Source organism: Schistocerca serialis, chromosome 10 (assembly GCF_023864345.2).
Source record: "Schistocerca serialis cubense isolate TAMUIC-IGC-003099 chromosome 10, iqSchSeri2.2, whole genome shotgun sequence".
Classification (NCBI taxonomy): Eukaryota; Metazoa; Arthropoda; class Insecta; order Orthoptera; family Acrididae; genus Schistocerca; species Schistocerca serialis.
The window spans coordinates 179,652,130-179,674,580 of record NC_064647.1 but is presented as its reverse complement, the minus strand read 5'-3'; the positions used below and the strand labels follow the sequence as shown (position 1 = coordinate 179,674,580).

At 40.3% G+C, this 22,451-nt stretch overlaps 1 protein-coding gene across 1 annotated transcript in view; it reads right to left on the bottom strand.

Moving 5' to 3' along the window:
* Nucleotides 1–1,084: 1,084 nt before the first annotated feature.
* The window catches only part of LOC126424776 (nuclear RNA export factor 1-like), a 234,497-nt gene continuing 213,130 nt past the window's right edge, over nt 1,085–22,451 (bottom strand). Inside the window, exons 14-15 of the mRNA XM_050087536.1 lie at nt 13,196–13,332; nt 1,085–1,302 (exon numbers count right to left, since the gene is read on the bottom strand). Of these exons, the coding sequence (XP_049943493.1) occupies nt 1,197–1,302; nt 13,196–13,332 (243 nt within the window). The 3' untranslated portion in view covers nt 1,085–1,196. The remainder of the gene's footprint in view (nt 1,303–13,195; nt 13,333–22,451) is intronic.

Here is a 22,451-nt window from a genome sequence, read left to right as displayed (position 1 = left end):
CTGCGCCGCACGTTTCCATCGATCCACAGTCCACTCTGAAAGATCCCGTGTTCACTGCAATCGTAACTGTAGGTGTCATCGAATCAGCACAGGGACACATAGCATCTGTCTGCTGTGGAGCCCCATGTTCGATAATGTGTGTTGAATGGTGAACTTTCAAATACTTGGCCTGCACCACCATTCCACTCTGTCATCTGACCTGCCACAAATCACTGCCTGTCTTACTTTACAGAGCACGCAAGCCTCCAAACACCACATTCTGAGATGAGGCACGGACATTCGAGACCCACAAGTGGCCTCCGCCTTCTAACAACTTTCCACAGATGCTCACGTCTAGCACTTGAACAGCTGACCAGTTTCAAGATGTTCATTCTCGGGCCCATGGTCACAGCAGTTAACCCTTCACTTATGTCAGTGGATTTCCCCATTTGCAGCCCCTATTGTCGCTAGAATGATTCCTCTCTACTCTGCTTATTTACTTTACGTACCATTTCACACTCCCGCAACACTGTCAGATGGCATTCAGTCTTGTTGTGGGTAGTAATGTTTCACTATCAGTGTAAGTGGTATTTATTAATAAAATCCTTTCTACTCCCTGAATGAATAACTTTTGCAAAGAAATACTGGACAAGTTATGTAAGAAGTGAAAAGCAAATAATACACTTACACACAGCTGCCAGCAAAGAACAGCACAAAAATGAGTTAATTTATTCATAAATCATTTTTTTACTTGTCTTCCACATACATTCCTATGACGAACTTAATATGAAAGCATTGGAGTATGTTACATGAATATTCGTAAATTAAGTACGTCACATTAATGCACAATCAACATAGAACATAGACAGCAGAACTGCTAAAACAGGTCTTTCCAAATAGCTGTAGCCTAAAATTTCACCACTGCAGACAACGTGGACACCTTTCCCTCCTCATTCTGCAATTACTGAAAAGTATTAACATACAAATAGCATACTATATAATCCACACTGGAATGGTTCTGTTCTAAAGAGTGTAGCCACATTCAATGCCCACTCAGCACAATTTTCTGTCAAACTTCTGCACACTTTGAAACACCAATGCACAATCAAAATTACAACAATGTTTATTTACAGGCAATTGTTTCAAGGTACAGTTAACAAAACATACACAGCACTGAGATGCAGTCTCTCTGAGAGCTGAACAAGTTTTCTTCATTACTATTTCGAGGTGATAAATGCCGATTTTGGAATTTTGCTCATCTCATAAAGTTCCACAAAAATCTGGAGGGCTTCCTTCATATCCCAGTCAGTATCCTCCAGGCACCTGAGAAAACATGTAGCATTAGTTTCTGATGACATGGAAATCCAAACAGCATGAAGAAAACCGAAGTCACTCAAGAATACAAGTTGAATCAAAATAAAACTTTGAGAAGTTGAAACCATTTCAATACTAAATAATGGTGACCAGCAAAATGAAGCGAACAACTCTGAATCTAAAGCTTACACAAATAGATCTTCCTTTTGCCAGTCATCCTCAAACACGTACCCAGAGAAATGAAAATTTTTCTTGTAGTTGCCACACTTTTGAAATGAAACATGTTTCTGCTTCTAAGTCACTCTGTCACATGGGGGCAAAGGGTTAAAGTTCTCAGCTTGCAAGGGAAATGTGTTTCTTGATTAAAAATGCACCAATTTTTCAACACAGTACTTCAGTCCAGTGACTGGATTACACCCCTAAGATGATATTCTGGAAAGTATGCAATATATCCATCTATGACTGCCATAATGTTTACCATCACACAATATAAGTCAGGCAAAGCTAAACCCGGATGATCATCAACAATCTCTCCCTTGGGTGGGTACAAAATCTTGTCAAAAGATTCTTCACTCCCTCCCTCCTTCAATGCACATGGCACTTTCTCACAGTTAGTTCTGCTGTATACTCTGTACTCTTTGTTCCCAATATCACTATGACATCAGTTATTTTATTCATTTTTGACACTTTTTCTCTGAAACCATAATTGTGACCATCTTTATCACCAGCAGAAAACCATCTGGGCTTGGTGAAAGTTTCTAAGAAAACTGTTGCTTCACTCGCAAATGTTAAGATATGAGCACCTGAATTCAAATTGGCTATCCTCCTCTTGAAAGACTCACATGGCAGATGTAGCAACATTACTGCCCAAATCAAAAGCAATGGAGTTTTATAATGGCACAGTATTCGAAATTGGGCATTTGCGTGAGAGACACGAATCGCTGTTAATCTACAGAGGTGTATAAAGAAAATAATTCCACAACAGTGAAATAAAGATGGATTTTATTTATAACAACACAGTCCTCATGCTAAGACAAAACTTTTCTCCTTACCATAGCACTACAGTAGGCTCTCAGCAACTGCTACTATTGACCAAATTCACAATTATAAGAAGAACCTCATTATCATCTCTTACAATTAAACAACCTTATTTGGTCAGAAACTTCCTGGCAGATTAAAACTGTGTGCCGGGCCGAGACCCGAAATCGGGACCTTTGCCTTTCGCGGGCAAGTGCTCTAACAACTGAGCTACCCAAACACGACTCACGCCCTGTCCTCACACCCCCACTTCTGCCAGCAAATTTCATATCAGCACACACTCTGCTGCAGAGTGAAAATCTCATTCTGTAAACCTTATTTGGCCATTTTGCCACATGACACTCCCACCCTAGATCCAATTCTGTTCTCTGAGCAACCCACAGTGTTTGTATTCAGAGTCAATGCCTCATTGTCACATGTCAAAAATGTAACCCACAGATAGCAAACTTTCTCTTTCAGACACACCTCACACTTAGTTATGGAAACCTTATCTGGATACAACATCTATAACACTACTCTGGAATTCACACTTACGTAGAGTGTTCACAAAACAAATTTCACACAATTTCTTTACTATTCCACTGCTGAACACAAAAATCTTTTCGTGTGAGCTCTAATCTCTCTTCTTTTGTTACAATGGTCTGTCCTCCGTATTTAGGTGGGAGTCAACAATGCGTTTGGAGGAGAAAGTTGATTATTGAAATTTTGTGGAAAAATGTCACCAAAGTGAAAAATATCTGTTTCAATGCCACCACCTCAACTCGCTTATAGTATTCATGACACTCTGTCACTCTGTCTCTCTCTCTCTCTCTCTCTCTCTCTATCTCTCTCTGTTTTGCAATAATTTAAAATCGGCTGCCCTTCTTCAAACATTTCCAACGTTACTCATCAACTCTATCTGGAAAGGACTGCATACAATGAGGCAATAGTCAGGAAGAGGATGGACAAGCATACTGTAGGCAATCCCTTTAGTAGGTATTTTGTCAACAAAAATCAGTCACTTTCTATATGACAGTTGCATTGTAAAGTGTTCATAATTGTAACCCCTAGGTATTTACATGAAACAATGATCTTTAAATTTGACAATATTATGAAAAAGATAGATTACTACTCACCATACAGCAGAGATGATGAGTCACAGATAGGCACAACAAATAGACAGTGAAACAGGTAAGGTTTGACTAGTAAGGTTTTGGCCAAAACATTTTCTTCCGAATTAGACAACACATGCCCGCCCACACCCACACACACACAATGACCACTGTGTGTGGCTGCCGTGACCAGACCATATCTCTGCTATATGGTGAGCAGCAATCTATCCTTTTCATAATATTGTAATTGTTCCATCCTCGATTTTTCCATTGTTTGATTCAACCTTCAAATTTGTGAGCTTTATCGTTAAATGGATTTTTTTAAAGTCTTTGTGTGGAAAAGCTTACTCTTTTTATTGTTTAGAGTCAATTATCACTTTTTGCATGATGTAAATATCTTGTCTAAATCATGTTGGAATTTGTTTTGATTTTCTGATGTCTTTACTAGAGGCAAATGACAGAATAATCAGCAAACAATCTGAAAGGACAGCTCAGATGGTCTTCCAAACTTAATTAGTTTATCACAAAATACTACAGGCCACCCTATCCCCTAAGTTTATTTTAGGTTTGTTCAATTCTCCAAACAGTAAATTTTGACCAATTTCACAAGACTATAATTTCTATATGAATGAATACAGAAACTAGGGATAATTTTCAACTGACACTTGAGACTATAACATTTTTACTTTCACAAGAATCATCTAATTGTACAATGACATATGTTTCACATCCATGGACTTACAACATTAGACAATTTTCCACAATTACATTTGGGGTGAAGTTTTTATTTACCTTTCACCAACAAATGCACGACAAATATCTGTATTATAACCAACCTCGTCTCATACTTTTTCAAGCATGTCTAGAGCTACTGAATTCAGCACTGTTGTCACATGGTGTCACACTTCACTGCAAAGGAGACCTGGGAGGCCACTGACGCAATGCAAGATTTGTATGCCCCTTACAAAGCAGGAGGAGCAACACAACAGTAACAGAACTGCACGTGTTGAAATGAAGAATGCAAAACCTCTTTTGCTATTGTGTAATGGGACGAACGAGCAATCAAGCCAGCAGTGGGCAGCCCCCAACCACATCATCACGAAATGGCAACTTAGAACTGGGGCTGAGGTAAACTTTTAGTTTTGATGCGTAAGCTGAAATTTCCTTCAAGTCTATGTTTCCATTCATGCAGAATATTTAGTCTTGTGAAGTAGGACCAATGTTTTGAAAACAGCCTGTACCTTCAAGTCCCCTCTATCAAAAGCCTTTTCTAGATCAAGACATGTTTTCTCTGTTCACCTAGGTACTTTTCTTTTCAATTTAAACCATACCATCAATCCTTTTCGTTTCAAAAATCTACAAAGAGCTTCTGAATACTGGTTAATTTTAATTTAACATTTAGCAAAGTTTATCACCACATGCTTCAGAACTGTTGCTTCTCACAAGTTCTACATTTTGGACATTCCTTCGCATTTCCTTTTGGTAACTATTTTACTTAAAAAATCCTGATGGTAGTCTTCAGTTCTCATATCAGACACACAAAACTTACAGTTTGTTCTCTCACCTAGCTCCAGAATCTATATTACTAAGTGACTATGCCAGAACCTGACAGCAGTTGCAGGTTGCCTATCTAACAGGTTCCAGAGTGCTAGGGGGGGGGGGGGGGAGGCATAATTGTTGACAAAGTTTAAAATTCTGTCCTAATTTATTCATTAAGAGGTATAATCTAATGCTAAAAGTTTTAGAAAGACAAATACTACAGTTAGAAATTGTTTTTGTCTCAAGGAAGCATAACTGATGGCGCACAACTACCCATACTTTATTCATTTAGTATTTCAAAATGACAGCATTTAGTGATTTGCAATGAAATTTACGAATAATTTAAACTTTCATAAAACTCTTTTTCCCTCAGTAACAACCCCCCCCCCCCCTCCTCCACTGCAAAATGATGAAAGGTTGCTGTGGGTAGGTTTAAAGGGAGTAAACTGCAGTTTATCAATCACTTTTTCCATAGTCACACAGTTCTTGAATTAAAACCATACTCCAAATAAGAGAAGGAACAAAATGCATAAAATGGTCTGTGTAGCCACACTGATAGAGAAAACGAAACAAGCAAGCCAAAAGTGAAAACATTAACAAAAAGGAAAAAAGCAGTAGAAGGCATTAAAACAATACAGCAGATGGCCTGGGCTGGCTGATAGTGAGAATAAAAAAGGATGAGCCAGTCATTTGGAACATGCTAAAATCTCCAGCCTGAAAACAGAAGGCAAGAGAAACACAGAGTGTGAAAAGGCAAACACAAAGTCGAGCAGACAGCACCGAGGGAGTGAGGCAGAGTTAAAATGAAGGTAGGGTGAAGGCCTGAGAGAGGAAGCCACTTGCCAACCCTCAGACTGGGTGACAAAACTCTCCCCTCGAATCACTACCACAGGATGTTGAGGGAAGCATTGGTCGAGAGCTTGTCACTACAAATGAGAAAGGACTCACCTCCACAGGAAAAACACGGCAGCCATCCGATGAGGAACGCTTTTCAATAAGTCCAGTGTGAGCATCAGCGAATCCAACATGACCACTTACCATCGTGTCATCAGTGTAGACTATTTTTGAGCCTTGGAACTCACTGAGAAAATGGAAAAATTGGCAGCAGAGAGCCTCAGAAGGAACTGAGTCTTTTGGGCCTTGTGATAGGTCCAGGTGAAGCTGTGGCCGAAGCATGGACAATGGAAGTGAGTGTGAGTGGACCTGGAGAAAAGGTGGAAGAGGGAAAAGACTCGAGTTCAGTGAGAAGGGACTGGACGCAGACTGTAGTTCCAATCACCGATCTGGGCCACCAGTGTGGGAGATGAATCGTCGTGTCAGTGAAAAGGAGACAGTAATTTGGATGTTGAGATAGGCTGTGAACGTGTGTGGTATAACTTGCAAGGAGTCATTGTTGCCTGATCCACAATAGAGGAACCCCAGCTTCCACAAGTATGCTGTTTACTGGGCTCATTCAGAAAGGTGTCACAAGTCGAACTCCACAGTGGTGTATAGGGTCCAGCATATGCACTGCTGAGGGCAATGCTACACCAAACACCCAAAGCCAAGATGGGACTCTACACAGCCTTTGTACAGCTGTAACAGTGTAGGGCCATCTGCACCTCAGTTGGTGCGATTTAAGCTTTGAAGAGTGTTAAGATGTCGCCAGCTCTTTTGCTTAAGCTGACAAATATGGGGATGACAAGTTAAGTGTGTGTCAAAAACCAATCCCAAATAGTGATATGTCTCCACAGTGTTAAGTAGTTGCATACTGAGGTAAATTTTTGGATGTGGGTCGACAGTATGACAGTGACAGAAGTGCACGATGCAAGTCTTGGGGGCTGAAAACTGAAAGCTGGGGGTAAGGGCTCACGACTGCGCTTTTTGTATGGCTCCCTGCAGTTGACGTTGAGCCATACCCACAGTAGATGAGCAAAAGGAAATAAAAAAGTCGTCAGCATATAAGAACGGTGATACTGAGAACCCCACTGCTGCTGCAAAACCATTAATAGCCACTAGAAAGAGTGGAGTGACAAAAAGTTCTGTACAAAAATCGTGCAAAGTAGTGAGGATGTGGCATCGTCAAACGGTATCACAGGCTTTTGTTGGGTAAAAAAAAAAAGACGGCAATAAGATGGTGACGGCGGGAAAAGGTCAGTTGGATGGTAGACTCCAAATACAAAGTTTTCGAAGAGCAGAGAGGGCAGTGGATGATGAGCCATCGTACAAACGCTTCTGCAGTGATTTATGAACAGTACTGTTTTGCTTGCAATGAAATTGTATATACCGAAGGACGTTGATTATTTGCAAGCCACCATTTGCTTGCGACACACATTTGTGAATATGAAGAGTCAAGTATTGTCAATTTAACTTACTGTAATAAACTCCATTAATATGATATGCTTGAACTGCTGTCTAGCAATAAGAGAAAACAGCTTCCTAGGCACCCTATATTGGACAAGTTTGCAAGATACAAAAAAATTGAGGATGGGGATTAAAAAAGAAAAAGAAAAGGGCCAAACCTCACGACCACGGAATTTTGCTTTTGAATTTTGCTGGCACCTTAATTCTCTCGTCTTTTATTTACAGGGTTGTTTACTTGCTTTAACAGTCTCTTATCATGTTTTTGCTAATCAGTGTTTTCATGTGGCCGTTGCCGAAATTTTCTTAGCTTTTGTACTTATTTTTCTTGCTTGCCTTGTCTGTTTCTTGCACTTGTCTCTTCCAACATGTCCACCCCAGCTATTTTAACCCTGCTCAGGAGTCTGCCAGCATTAGATGCAACGCAGATAAGGCAGATGTTTCAGTTTTGGAGGCAGCAAATATCCTCTCTGCTAAACACGGTACAGCAGCTCCCAGCACAAGCACAGGCAACACCTACTGCAGCTCAAAGTGCTACACCGCCTTTTTGACAGTTCCATGAACAAGAATAGGAATGGCTTTAATTCCATCACAACTCGTGTGACATGCAGCTGCCAAAACTTTCATTTCAGACACGACTCAGGAACCCACAAAATGATGAAACTGACGTGTATATTGGTGTCACCATGTCTACAGTCATATATGAAACCATTTTCGTGCAACTCATTCAACAGTGGCGCAACCCAATGTCGTCGTGTAAACTAGGCTTTAATACTTTTCAAACCACAATTCGCAATATTTTCCCACGACCTGCTAGAAATAGGTTAATTTCTGCAGTTGCCAGAGAACGGCAGACGACAGGCTCATTGCACTTGCGCAGCTATGATGACATTGGGATCCCGTATACTTGTACATGTAAAACATTAACAGATCTTACACTATGTCATAAAAGAAATAAGACATCAGAGGATACTCCAAGAGCATCGGAACTTTGTGAACCATACTAAAATGCATAATTTGGCTTATAGTGCACCTTTGCATGTCCAGATTCCCAGTGAAGTAGGCCTCGAACTGATATTAAGCTTTCCAGTGTGGTTTTCGGATTGTAAATTTTCTTGGAGTACCAGTACTGTATTATCTCATGTTTAGTTCTTTATTGTGGCATAATGCCAAACGTGCACTTGAAATGCACTGAACAGCTGAAACTAGTCAACAGCGTGGAATTAAACACTTCGTTTCAAATAAATTAACTGCTTCAGCGGAAAAGATTAATAAAAGCAAAATTTCTTTAGCAAACCGACAAAAAGAGCTTCATTGTTCTGCAAGGTGACTAATGCTTGACTATCACAAAGGTGGAAATAAAATAAGACCTGAAACTAATAACATTTTAGCCCTCCATAATTATACGAATGTATTTTAATTTAGCTGATAGCTCCCGGCCACGGAGATCCATTTTGTTTTCACTTGACGTGAAAGCAGTAAACGAAGAAGAAACACCAAAATCACTAAATGTAAACAAGGGTCACTTGGAGACTACCCATCTCCCCACTACAGCTCTGCGCATCTGCCCTGGATCTAGGACATTTCCGAACCCTCCCCAAAGCGTTTGAGATTGGATGCCAAAATTTTTTCAAAACATGTTCATTTTGTAGTGTATATCTTTCTGAACAGTCTGATACATGAAACATATGTTCGAGGAAATGTAAGACATGTTATTTGGTCTTAAGTGTAAAAAAGTACAGTGTCACGCCTCTTCACACAGCATTCTTCTATCGCACATCACTGTACTTCGCTCTGTGGAATTCAAACTTGTATATTTTGTAACGAATGCCATCAAACTATATTTATACGACAGAGGAAATTAAAATCCCCTGTGGTGCCTCTCCTGCTCCCAGTCAGCCGGTTTGACATCCTGACCCTCCTCTCTCTCTTTCTCTCTCTCAAAATAAAATAAATCTTCGCAGTTAATACTGGATGGGATTATTTGTAACTGGGGGAACAAGAACTCTTCAGAAAATTTGCACTCTTTATTGTCTATTAGTTCATAACTTGCTGTTTTGTGTGACATAAAATTAAATATAGGATACATAAAACAATAAAGACAAGAGACAAGTAAGACAGTACACATTTCTTCAGTCCTTAGGTCTTAGCATTTTTTCTCTCCAATCTTGCTACAAATTTACATGGCACACTTTCCTTTCTTCGAAAGAATCTATTACCTCATTAAAGTTTATCAAACGTTTTGCTACGTGAAAAATCAAAATGTCATTGCATAATACTAAAAAAGCTGTTAATACAAATAGTACCCAAAACTGGTATTACTTCTTGATCTGATTACATCTATTTTGTCATTTTCTGATAGATGAAAATAAATAGGCTTGTCTAATGTTGCAGCAATTGTAACATACACCAAATCAACGAGACTGTTTTGGTACAAATGATCATTTTCATAGCACGACAGAATATAATTCACAAAGTACCAATATCAAATGACTATTAGGCCCACTAAAAGCAAATAGCTTTATGTTCCAAAATAGTTCACATTTAATTCATACGCTCCAGCTTCTCAATTAAGAGATCAAAAAGTAGTAGTACGAAATTTTTGTATAAATTTCGAATCGTCATATTCTTCCATAATTTGTGTGATGTCTGCGAAATAAGGTAATGAGCCTTAGCACGGAGATGCTTAAAAGTGAGGAGGTTGGTCTGTGAAGGGTGTTGCTTAATTTGCTGCAGCGCACATCGGCGGTCCTGAACAGTGACAGCAAAATCCTTCGTCCACCACGGTACTGGTCAACAATGATGGGGACCAGTGGATAGGGAGGGCAGCAGTGCCAGCAGCATAAAAAGAATAGTGGCAGAGACGCCTTGCACAAATGCATTAATGGAATTTGAGAGGGAGGTGTCTAAGTGCACAGCAGATGTATATAAAGGCCAATCGACCCTCCAGAATGCCCAACATGGGGGCCCGTCTGCCTGGCAGCAGCAGGGGAATTATAGAATCACCGGAAAGTGGCCACTGTCACAAAGGTCATCATGGGATGACCAATGTAGGGAAGCCACGAGGGCAGGGGAGGAAATTGTGAGATTGATAGCAGTCAAGGTGCCATGAGCAGCACTGAAGCAGGTAGGGGAACCGAAAATGAGGAGAGACAAATCGAGGTCTGTAATAAGTTGGTCAGTTAGGAGACCCCAACCCGCTGATGTGACACTCCTCCACAATGGGTGGTGGGCATTGAAATCCACAAGGAGGAGAAACGGGTGTGGGAGTTGCTGGATTATGGTAGACAAAACAATGTAAGGAAGGGGCCTACATGGAGGAGGTAGACTTTGCAAATGGTGATTGCACTCAAACCGTTATTACTTCCAGTTTGGTGCGTAGGGGGATCCAGTCACTAATGACATCGGAGCAAGCCAAAGTGCTTATCTTACCAGATGCTACCCCAGGGACGGCATGGTTCTAACAGAATGCCCAATAACCACAAAATGTTGGAGAGTGGTCATCACAGGAATGCATTTCTTGAAGAATAAAACAGAACGCAGAATAGGTGGTGACAAGACGTTGATATAGTATCAGTTGCAATTTCACTGGATGATCATGCGGCGAGAGTCCAGGTTAGACATAAAGAAGCTGAGAGGTCATGTCATTCGGTCAGTGGTCATCACTGACAAGGATGGGGTGACATCCATAAATAAGATGTCAGACTTAGGTTGGGAGGGGGACATGGCATTGGGTGGGTGGAGAGGGGGGGGGGGGGAGGGGGGCATTTGCTTGAGATTTATGTTTCTTCTTCTTCTCCTCCTCTTTCAGAGGTGGAGGAGGGCAGGGCATAGGAATACAGGCATCTGCAAGATCTGGAACTGAAAAAGAGCAGGCGACCTTGGGGCGCACAGATGAAGTGTCTCGTGGCTGAGTGGTGGTAGGAGTCTTCCAGCCTGGGAGATGCAGAAGAAGGGGGATATTTCTTCAGGAGGATGGGGGGGGGGGGGGGCAGCTCCCATGTGGGAGGTCGGGGGAACTGCAGGGGAGGGGAAGGGGGCAAGGAGAGGGGGAAGGGGGGAAAGGAGAGGGGGACGGGACTGGGATAAGGAAGAGGTAGGAGGAGGAAATGAAGTAACAGAGGCAAAAGTTGAAGGTAGTGACACTAGATGGAGCCTATCATACTTTTGGTGAGCGTCAGCGTAAGACAGGTAATCCAGGGGCTTTTATTCTTGGATCTTCTTTTTTCTCTTATAAGCTGGAAAATTCAGAGAGGGAGGGGAGTGGAACAACACAAGGGCTTCCCTCATGGAGTTGGTGTCCACAATCACCACACAGAGGGTCCGTTGTACAGCAGGAAGACATATGCCCAAAACGTAAGCACCGAAAGCACTGCACAGGTGGAGGGACGTATAGCTCACGCATCTTAGCACATAAACTTGACCTTCTCAGGGAGGGTATTTCCCTTGAAAGCCAGAATGAAGGCACCAGTATCGATGCACTTGTCTTTGCGATCCTTCTGCATACGTCAAACAAAACGAATGCCACGCCGCTCCACATTAGCCCAGAGTTCCTCCTCAGTTTGCAGGATGAGATCCCTATGAAAAATCAATCCCTGGATCATATTCAGAGATTGGTGAGGATTAATAGACACTGGGACACTGCCAAGACGATCACAGGCACAGAGAGCTGTGGATTGGTTGGCTGAAGAAGCTTTGATCAACAGGGAGTCCGACCACATCTTACTAAGGGACTCCACTTCATCAAACTTGTCCTTGATATTTTCCACAAAAAACAATGGCTTTGTGGCAGTGAATGTATCCCCATCTGTCCTGGTACAGACGAGGTAATGGGGAAAGTGTTTCATCTGAAGACGGCAAGCCTGGCCCTCCTCCCATGGTGTAGCTACGTAAGGGAAGGTTGTCAGCTCATAGAAACAGCAATGATCTTTCCCCATTCAAAGAGATGGCCGTTTGAGAATGGCCAGATTTTTTCAGCTCGATACGCTTCATGTGCCAAGCATCCGCCCTGATACCACCCACTCTGACCAAGAGCTATCCCCACAGGTGCCACCCAGCCACTGCGAGGGCCATCTGGCACGGGGGCCGTTGCCGAGAGTTCTGATGTTCCAAGAAGACAAGCCACAACTCCTTGACATACATGGGAAGGGAAAAGCTCAGATATCAGTAGTGTGATTCCTGTGTTGTCAAGGGGCTCAGCCATATGGGTACATAACAGACCCACCACACAGACTAATTACACATGCTGGTGGCCTAGCAGGGTGGAAGGGGGCTACAGCAGGGAAGGGAGAGGGGAAGGAAGGAGGGAGAGGAATCCACATTGTAGATGCTAGGGAGGGAGTTCTTCCCCAAATGGCTCACACTAAAAACAGGAAATTCTGAAGTGGAGGTCAAACCTCAAGAGGGGATCTAAATGCCAAAAAGAATGAAAGAGCAGACAGAGGGAAGAAAATAGCAAGCAATACAGGAAACCAGGTGGATATAAATCGGAACACCGGGAGAGGGCAAGAAGGGGAGCAGTGGGGAAGGAGCAAGGATAGGGAGGGAGTGCAAGGTGAAGGAAATGCAGCCAGGAAAGGAAGAATTGGCTGCAATAACTAGGCGCCCATGTGTGCCATGCACAAACCCACGGGGGGAGGGGTTGAGATTGAAATCAGGACATTACTGCAAGTACCAGTGTTTGAGAACTTTCCCCTTTCTGGTTAAATACCATCTGTTTCCTTCCATACATCAATTTGAACAGGCTGCCTCCAAACCACTGCCGCCACCATTATAGAAGTGCCTATCAACAACTTCGTCAACGGAGGCAGCAAATACTGTATTTGTGGTATTTCCTCCACTGTCAATGAGTTATACATAATATGAAGTAAATCAACAAAATTAATGGTACATACTTTCGTGACCACTGAGCTGACATACTAGTCAGTTGCTGAATCATTCCGGTCATGGACTCCTTCTCGCACTCTGACAAATTAGGTGTTGGTCGCTTTTTCTTTATTTTTTTAGGTGGTCTTACGTACTTGAATGCCTCCTGTAAACAAAATACATATACTGTGTAACATAACTAGACATTTATTTAGTCATACATCACATTCTAAATATCTCACCATGAAGGAGAATCTTCAACAGAATAAATAAATGTAAGGATGTTACATATTATAAACAACACTCATTCCAAATTAGTTAACAGTGTAATAAATGCAAAATGTTTAGCTCATTCAAGTTTATTTCTGGGAAATATTGTAAAAAATATGAAATACTGATATGAAGTTTCCAAAAAATATTTCTTGTGCACCCTGAACTATTAACGTAACTTCCAATAACCACATTCAGCAGTACCACTAAATCACTCAGAAACTCATCCTTGGTGTAGGGGACTATAGCACTCCTATCACAATGTGTAGTGCACTTGTCCTGATGACTGACACACATCTCAACAAAGTGAAGTGAATAATCGTAAAGCTGCACCTACATTCTGGCATTTGGCACTAGGTCTTGTATATCCTTCTTCTGTATATCTTCTTCTCCTCCTTCTGTATATCTTCTTGTATATCCTCTTTCTAGACGGAATGAGACATTGCCAGACACCTAAGAATAATGTGAAGAGGGCAAGGACCATCATGAAATTGCTGACATAACAACCCACCAGTTTTTACATCCAAAAATCACTCTCAAATACCAAAAGCTGTTGTTCATAGCTCTAAGCCCTAATGACTCTGATGACGAACAGATACTGTTAGAAACAGAAAGTTCCCAACTATGCCGATTGATGATCCAGCTAAACAACTCAGATTTGAATTACTTCGAAGAATGTGGGAAGATGCATATGATAAAATAGGGCATTGCTGCGTTATTTAAACTGTGTGTGTCAAAATAATAATTTTTCAGTCCACTCCTCCCCCTCCTCTTTAGACAACTTGCAGTGAGTCCACAGTTAATACTGGTATGTAAACCAAAGAATATAACAAATATTATGCAACAAAGTTGAAGGTGAGCCAATTTTGACTCCTCTTAATAATCCTTTCGTCCACTTTCTGCTTCAAGTGGCTTTTCTTTTTTGTCATTTTTGATCACAATCTTTCTGGACCAAATGAGACATTGCCACTCTTCCATTTATAAGATATCATTTTAAAGCCTCCAGAGATGGCAGTCAGAGCAATTATTTCAGTGTCGATTTTGTTCTGGTAAGTAATTTTATATATGTGAAGTAAAAGGTGGAAGACCACAATAGTTGTCAGGATGGAAGCAAATGTCAACTAGGATTTTTGAAGGATATTCAACAGTCACTCTGGATACTTTCACTGTACCAGTATCTAGGTACTTTCCTGCAATGTTGGGGAAGCTTTTCCAATCATTAATTTTGTAACATTTGGATACAAGTCACTCTTTTAGGCCTCCTCAGGGGACACTGCCTTACAGCAGCACTGTCCGTGTGGGCGAGGAGGTTTGCGTGCTCTGGATCCTGAGAGCTATACCAGCGGTAGCTTAGCTACCAGCTGGATCACCCATGCCGGATTGGCCAAGGGGAAGGAGCACGACGAAGTGTGTCCCACAACGGCTCATGGGTCCTTTTCACCTATCCCAAGCCTGTCCTTACCCTGTCCTTTTCCTGCCATCTCAAAACATAATAAAGGGAAGGGGGAACTCTTAGGTGTAGGGAAGCCAGCTGACCTAGGGGAGTAAACCCTTAAAAGAAAATCAGGCAAGACTGGAGGCTCTTAGGTGGCAGCGTCACCATCAGACTAGGGAGCTGTGGACCAATCACTGGCACTCCCAAAAACAAATGATTAAAGAAACAGCAGAAAAGAACAGTCGGACGGACTCAAATATGATGACCTTTGCCATGAAAAGGACAATGAAAATAGGTTTCTGGAATATTCGAATATTGAGAGAAGCCAGCAGACTGAAACAGGTTACAAAGTAGATGACGACTTACAGACTGGACAGTCTCAGACTTAGTGAGGTGAGATGCCTAGATTTTGGATAAATCCAAACACAAGGTGGTTACACCTTTTTATACTCTGGGCCTGCCGAAGAGGATACAGAGCACAGAAATGGAATTGGACTTTTGTTAACCAAAGGAGCGAAAAAGAGCCTTATGGAATGGAAACCGGTTTCAGAAAGACCACTGACAGCACGTTTTAAGACAAACATTAAAAATGTCACAGTCATCCAATGCTATGCTCCTACAGAAACCGCAGATACTGAGCAAAAAAAAAAAAAAAAATAGCTTTACCTCTCCTTAAGTGAAACCATTGTAAGTACCAGTAAGAGAGACATATTGATTATTATGGGAGACCTAAATGCAAAAGTCGGAAAGAGCAATGAAGGCCTAGAGCATGTAAAAGGAGTGCATGGTATCGGAGTGATGAATGAAAATGGGGATATGCTTTCAAATTTCTGTGCCAGTCACGATTTGGTATTTGGAGGTACATTATTCCCACATAATAATTGCCATAAGGTTACATGGGTATCCCCTGATCACAGAACGGAAAACCAAATTGATCATATAGCGCTAAGTAAAAAATTTAGAAGGTTGCTGATGAACGTGAGAAATAACCTTATTGTTGCAAATTTTGGACTAAAAATCATGGCTACAAATAGAAAGTTTGAACAACGGAACAAAAATATGATGTGGGAAAACTTAGAATAACATCAAAACAAGAAGCTTTCTGTATTGAGCTAAGGGACTGCTACGAGGCACTCCGAGAAGCACAGGAAAATGATGAAAATAGCGTTGATGATACATGGACTCAGATTAAGGACGTCTATTGCAATGTGTGCAAACAGGTCATTGGCTTTAAAAACCATTTGAAGAAAGATTTGATGTCTGAGTGTACATAGAATTTGGTCAGCTGTAGGAAGGAGATTAAGGCAAAATTAAATATGAGTAAAACAAGATGGCAGAAAACTCGAATGCAAGCTGAGTATGCAGCTACTGACTATCAAATAAAGAGGAGTGTGAGGAATGATAAGAGAAAGTGGATGGATGAGCAAGCTCTGAGAGCAGAGATAGACACAGCAAGGGCTGATGCAAAAGAGCTGTATCACATCACTAGAATGTTGTCCAAAAAAGGTTTCAACAAGAACAGACCTGTGAAAAGCAAGGAGGGTCGACAGTTGAGGACAGAAGAAGACCAACTTAGAAGATGGAGAGAACACTATTCTGAAGTCTTAAACAGGGAGAACCCTGAAGAGAGGGAAAGGCAATGGAATTTTCCAGATGCCAGTGACAGAATCAATGTAAACACACCAACTAAGTCTGAAATTAAAATAGCTCTCAAACAGATAAAGAACGGGAAGGCTCCAGGAATGGGCAATATTGCACCTGAGGTGCTAAAAGCAGAAATTGACACCACCGTAAATCTACTGCATCCATTGTTTGAGAAGAGATGGTCAGAAGAGAAAATGCCAAAGGATTGTAAAGAAGGTCTGATTATTAAGATGCCAAAGAAAGGGGATACTACCAACTGTAATAACTGGCGAGGCATCACCTTCCTATCTGTACCAAGTAAAGTACTCTGTAGATTTATGCTAAATCATATGAAGGACTCAGTCAAGGCATGACTGAGAAACGAGCAAGCTGGGTTTAGAGAGCACAGAAATTGTGTCGATCTCATCAACACACTGCGTATAATACTTGAGCGGAGTCCAGAATGGCAGAACACACACTACCTTACATTTACTGATTTTGAAAAGGCATTTGACTCTCTTAATAGGAGAGTTATGTGGCATACCTTGGAAGAATATGATAGTAAATATTATTAAAGCCATGTATGACTGATATCAATGTAGGGTGCCACACTATGGGAAACTTACTGACTCTATCCAAACAAATGCTGAGGTGAGGCAGGGATGTATTCTGTCACCTACCTTGTTCTTGTTGGTACTGGACAGCGTAATGAAAAGAGTTGTTGATGATAGGGGAAGAGGTATTCGGTGGGGAATGCAAGGCAGGCTTGAAGACCTTGACTTTGCTGATGATAGCTGTCTGCTCTCGCAAAGATTGCGTGACATGGAAGAAAAGTTGGAAAGGTGAAAGAGGAAGCAGAAATTGCAAGACTTAAAATAGATGTCCAGAAAACTAAGGAAATGAGAATGCAAAATAGAAAACAAGCAAAGCAAACAGTGTATGGAAAGGAATTGGAACAGGTAAAGATGTAGGGGCCAAGGAGGATGTAAAGAGTCAGATATGGAAGGCAAATGGAGCCTAAGGAGGATGTAAAGAGTCAGATATGGAAGGCAAATGGAGCCTCTGTACAATTGTACCCTGTCTGACATAATAAGAACATCTCGAGACGAACCAAGCTGTCTCGTTCAATAGCAATGCAAAGTCAGTCCTCCTGTATAGTTGCAAAACATGGAAGGTAACAAACATGATTGTAAACCAGCTGCAAGTCTTCATAAACGGGTGTCTTCGGAAAATTATAAGCGTGGGGTGGCCAGATGTTATATCAAATGACGAATTGTTCGAGATTACAAACCAGCGACCAATCCATGAACAAATAAACCACTCTGTGAACAAATAAAGGAGAGTAAATGGAGGTGGATTGGTCACATAATATGCAAATAACAAGGAGCTGTTGAAAAGGCAGCACTGGATTGGAACCCACAAGGAACACGTAGACGTGACCACCCGAAAAGACATGGAAAAGAACGGTGGAAGAAGAAGCTCTGAAAGCCGGTAAAACATGGAGCGAAGTGAAATGTTTGGCTGCCAACAGAACCAGATGGAAAGTCTTTACTGCTGCCCTATGATCCAACAGGAAATAAGTCAACAATTCTTTTAGGAAATAACAGTACTTCATTTTGTTCATCACACAGTGTGTTCTGTTAATCCCATCATGAAGGAGGGCATTCAGTGTTATGCAACAACTCAAGTTATACACGAACAGGCAGGAACAGCTACCGCTGGTCACTCCTGTGAAATGTAATAACAACTTGTGCTAATCTACTCAAACTGGTAATTACCTCTTCTTTATATACTTTTAAGGGGCAGTCAAATGAAAACAAGATCTAAACAAGTAAGTACACTATTAATTATTTGAAAAGTAATTGCCATAACTGTTAATACTTTTATCCTACTGCAAGATGAAATGGTGAATGGCATTGGGTAAAAATGTTTGAAATGTTTGTGGAAGCCTACAGAATCATTGCTGTACCCAAATGCGCACCTCTTCGTCGGAAGCAAATCGACAGTCACCAATGTCTGTCTTCAGGATTTGTGAGGGTGTAAGATTTTCCAGGTATTTTGTACGCACAGTTCGGAAATGAATAATTTCATAACGTGGAAGTGAAATCTTGCACTAATTTTGAATATAAATGAACAAGATTCACTAGTAAATTATATGCATTTTTGTTATCCAGAATAATTGTTTAGAATACAAAGTTTTAATTATTAAGTAAGAAGATTTATTAAGGGAAAGTCCTGTTGTGTGCATTTTACTATTTGTGTAAGGTATTCTGCCTGGTCTCCGTGCCGTTCCAAGAGAGCTGAAGATGTGCTCAGAGTAGTCAAAGGCAGAAAAAGTCTTCTGCACCAGCCACATTGTCAACAAATATCAACAACCAGAAGTTTACACCAATAATGTATATATGTATGTATTGAAAAAACAGTTGTTATATTTTAAGTTCAAACACAAATGCAGTGACACGAAATAACTCTTTGAGTCTTGAGGAGACAAATAAAGAACTAAGACAAGAGGTAGCAGACTTATTAAAAAACAGGACCATAACTAATACCTGTGATGACTTTGCCGCAACACTAAGCAAATGATTAAATCATAAATTCACCAAGTTTTCACCTTTGTGCGATATTCACCCTGTTTCAATTCTAAAGTCGTTTAAAGGCATGTTGCTGACTCCTTGTCAGATCTTAATAAGGTACGATTTTCAATAAGTCATTTGATGGGCAATACTGAACAGTGGGGCAGAATAATTCACAACTTACAATGATTTCAAAACAGCATTTAAGTCTAAGTACTGGAGTGACGGGGCACAAAAGAAATTGAGAATAGAACCTCTATGACTGAAACGATACAACAGTTGTTCATGGAACGGGTGCAGATATTTTGTGGACTGGCACCTTAATAAAGGAAGAATTGGGACAAATTGCTAGTGAAGGACTGGAAAAAAGAGAACAACTTACTGGAATATCTAGAACAAGTGGACATAATGAAAAGGCAATCAGAAAGATGGCACCCAGGCAGCAATATCAAAATAATAATGAACAAAGTAATGTTAACACAGGATCTCGCCCCACCAGGGAGAGTGCTACGAATGGAGGAACCAGGGTACACAACGGATGTGACTGTAACCATTCAGGGAATAGATACAGAAACAGGAACAGCAGAAATTATCAATAACACATTTGACAATACAAGTATGAGAGAGAGGGAAAACTAATAAGCTTCTGAGGAGAGGCTTATGCACTAGAAAGTGAGCCACAACAAATTTGTCCTAGCTTAATTAGGTACAATTATGGGCATAGTGTAAAAGATGTCTTACTACGTGAAGGAAATACACAAACAAAAGAATGTATGAAATCAAAATTCACATGCACTCTACAGTGCATAATTGTGGAAGTCATTTTAGGCTCTGGTAGTGACATATCAGTAGTAATCACTATTTCTTAAAGCAAAATAATTTGTTAAATGCATTTCTTCAGCTAACAGTCACAGGAATACAGATAACTGGAATAACAGATATGACAAGCAAACTGGTGAATGCACAATTATTTATCAAATTTACATTAAACACATACATATTTCAACAAGTAATGTTTGTAGTAAAAGGTTTAAATATACCTATGATTTTAGGTACAGACTTTTTGTATGACAACAACTTATTGTTAAAATTTCTAACAGAGGATGACTTGCCTGTCATTCAGTTCACACAGAGGAACACAGGCAGATTAAAACTCGCTTTATTGACAGAAACTACATTAAAACAGAATTACAGGCACCAGTTATGGCTCAGATGTGGTACACTTGAATGAGGCAGACACGATTGATAACATCAACAAATCAAAGAATCTAAGCATTGAGGAAAAGGAAGATATGATTTCTTTATTATGCATTTTAACATGCGCAGGTGTTATTAAAGACTTTGTTCGTAGGTTGAAGATTAAACAACACAATCCATTTTATGTCAGACTCTACTCCATACCAGTACTAACGAAGTCATTAGTACAAAAAGAAACTGAAAGAACATTACAGAAATGTCTAGCTGTTATAACGATCAACTAGTCACTGTTAAAAAACCAGATGGTAATGTATGTATGTATAGTGTTGGAGGGATGAACTGTAGACAGAATAACAGAGCCAGAGAGATAGACTCTCCATAACAGAGAAACTGCTTGCAAAGTTTGAAGGAGTAAAATACATCAGCACAGTGGATCTGATATTAGGTTATTGGCAGATTGCCCTGCACGAAGATTCGCAAAGTATAAGGCATTTCTGTTTGAAGGAAGATCGTACCAATTTGAAGTGCTACCATTTCGCCTAGTCTCTCTTTTATAAGAGCTTTGGATAAAGAATTGGGAAACGAGTTAGGAAGTAAAGTGTTGCTAAATGTTGATGACATTGTTATAAGATCCACAACATGGGAAGAACACTTGCAAACACTGGATGAATTTTTTTTACGAGATTAGGTACTTAGGTGTCACCATTAAATTGTCAAAATCGTAATTTAATAGAAAAGAGGTGAAATTCTTGGTGTCAATACTATTGGTATTGGGGCAGATCCACACGGATTAGATGCTAACATGAAGTGCCCAGAACCTACTAATAAAAACAATTCACATCTTTTTAGGTATGGTATGATTCTACAAAAATTCACTGCCAATTCAGTGCTTAATGTACCAAGTTTGATAAAGTTATTAAAACAGAACACAATGTGGAGATGGGATATACACTGTCATGAAGAATTTTCAAAAGGAAACATTGTCAGTAGCGTGCATATTCAAGAAATTTAAATAACTACTAGAGGGATATGAGACAGTAATACATACAGAACATAGTACATTAACATTTCTATTAAAGAGCAAACTTCAACATAGTACATTAACATTTCTATTAAAGAGCAAACTTCAACATAGCTAACATGATGGGCTCTCTTTCTACAGGAATTTCACTTTACTATTAAATAAGTAAAGGGGAAAGATAATGTAATACCCGATGCACTGTCTCAACACCGCATGTCTCCAATCATACCAATTCATAAGGGATGGAGACAAATTTGCTGTTTTTTTTTTCTGAAAGTAAATACATATGAAAAAGACATAATTTTTTTTGTAGAAACTTAGAAAGTGAACTGCAAGGACAGTCACGGTTATACATTGAGGCCTTAAGCCAAAGTCATAGTGATAGTGATACAAAGGACAACTGGAAATTTGACATTATTTAATTTCATAAGAAATACAACTCACATAGATGGTTACTATGCATCCCATAAAATAGCATTCATTTAATAACTTGGTATGTTCATATAGGATATTCAAATTTCAATCCAAAGAAATGTATAATGCATATGAACAAATTTTACTACTTTAAGAATATGAATTGCCCAGTTAGAAAACTTCTGAGATCCTGTGAGACAAGTCAGAAGGTTAGGGTACAAACTATTGGCGTCCACACTGCATTGTATCCCAGCATTCCAAGCAATTTGTAGAATATATCGGCCGTGCACTTTTATGATCCACTGCCTACAGGCCAGGGAGGAACGACACATATATTTGTGGTGTTGGAATGCTTAGCTAAACTAAAAAATTACACCCATTAAATAATGGTATAATGAAACTAAGAGATCATTTCAAAAATGTGAGTAAACCAAAATATTTGCTTTCGGATAATGGAACATAGCAAGGCAGTTCAAATAATTTTTGGTGTGGGAAGGTGTGAACCATATATTAATTTCTAAATATCATCCGCAAAGTAACAGAGTTAAAAGAATTCTATGTGAGTTGGGCAGGTTTTGTTGGACTTATTGCTTTGGTACACATTCAAAATGGGCAGACATGGTGAGAGAATTTGAAAGGGTACTAAGTGAGTTGCCGCACTCAGTTGCAAAGGTTTCCTTAATGGAAATAGAGGGAGGACATATATAATGAGAAACCCTCCCAAAATGGGTTGAATGGCCACAGGAGGACGA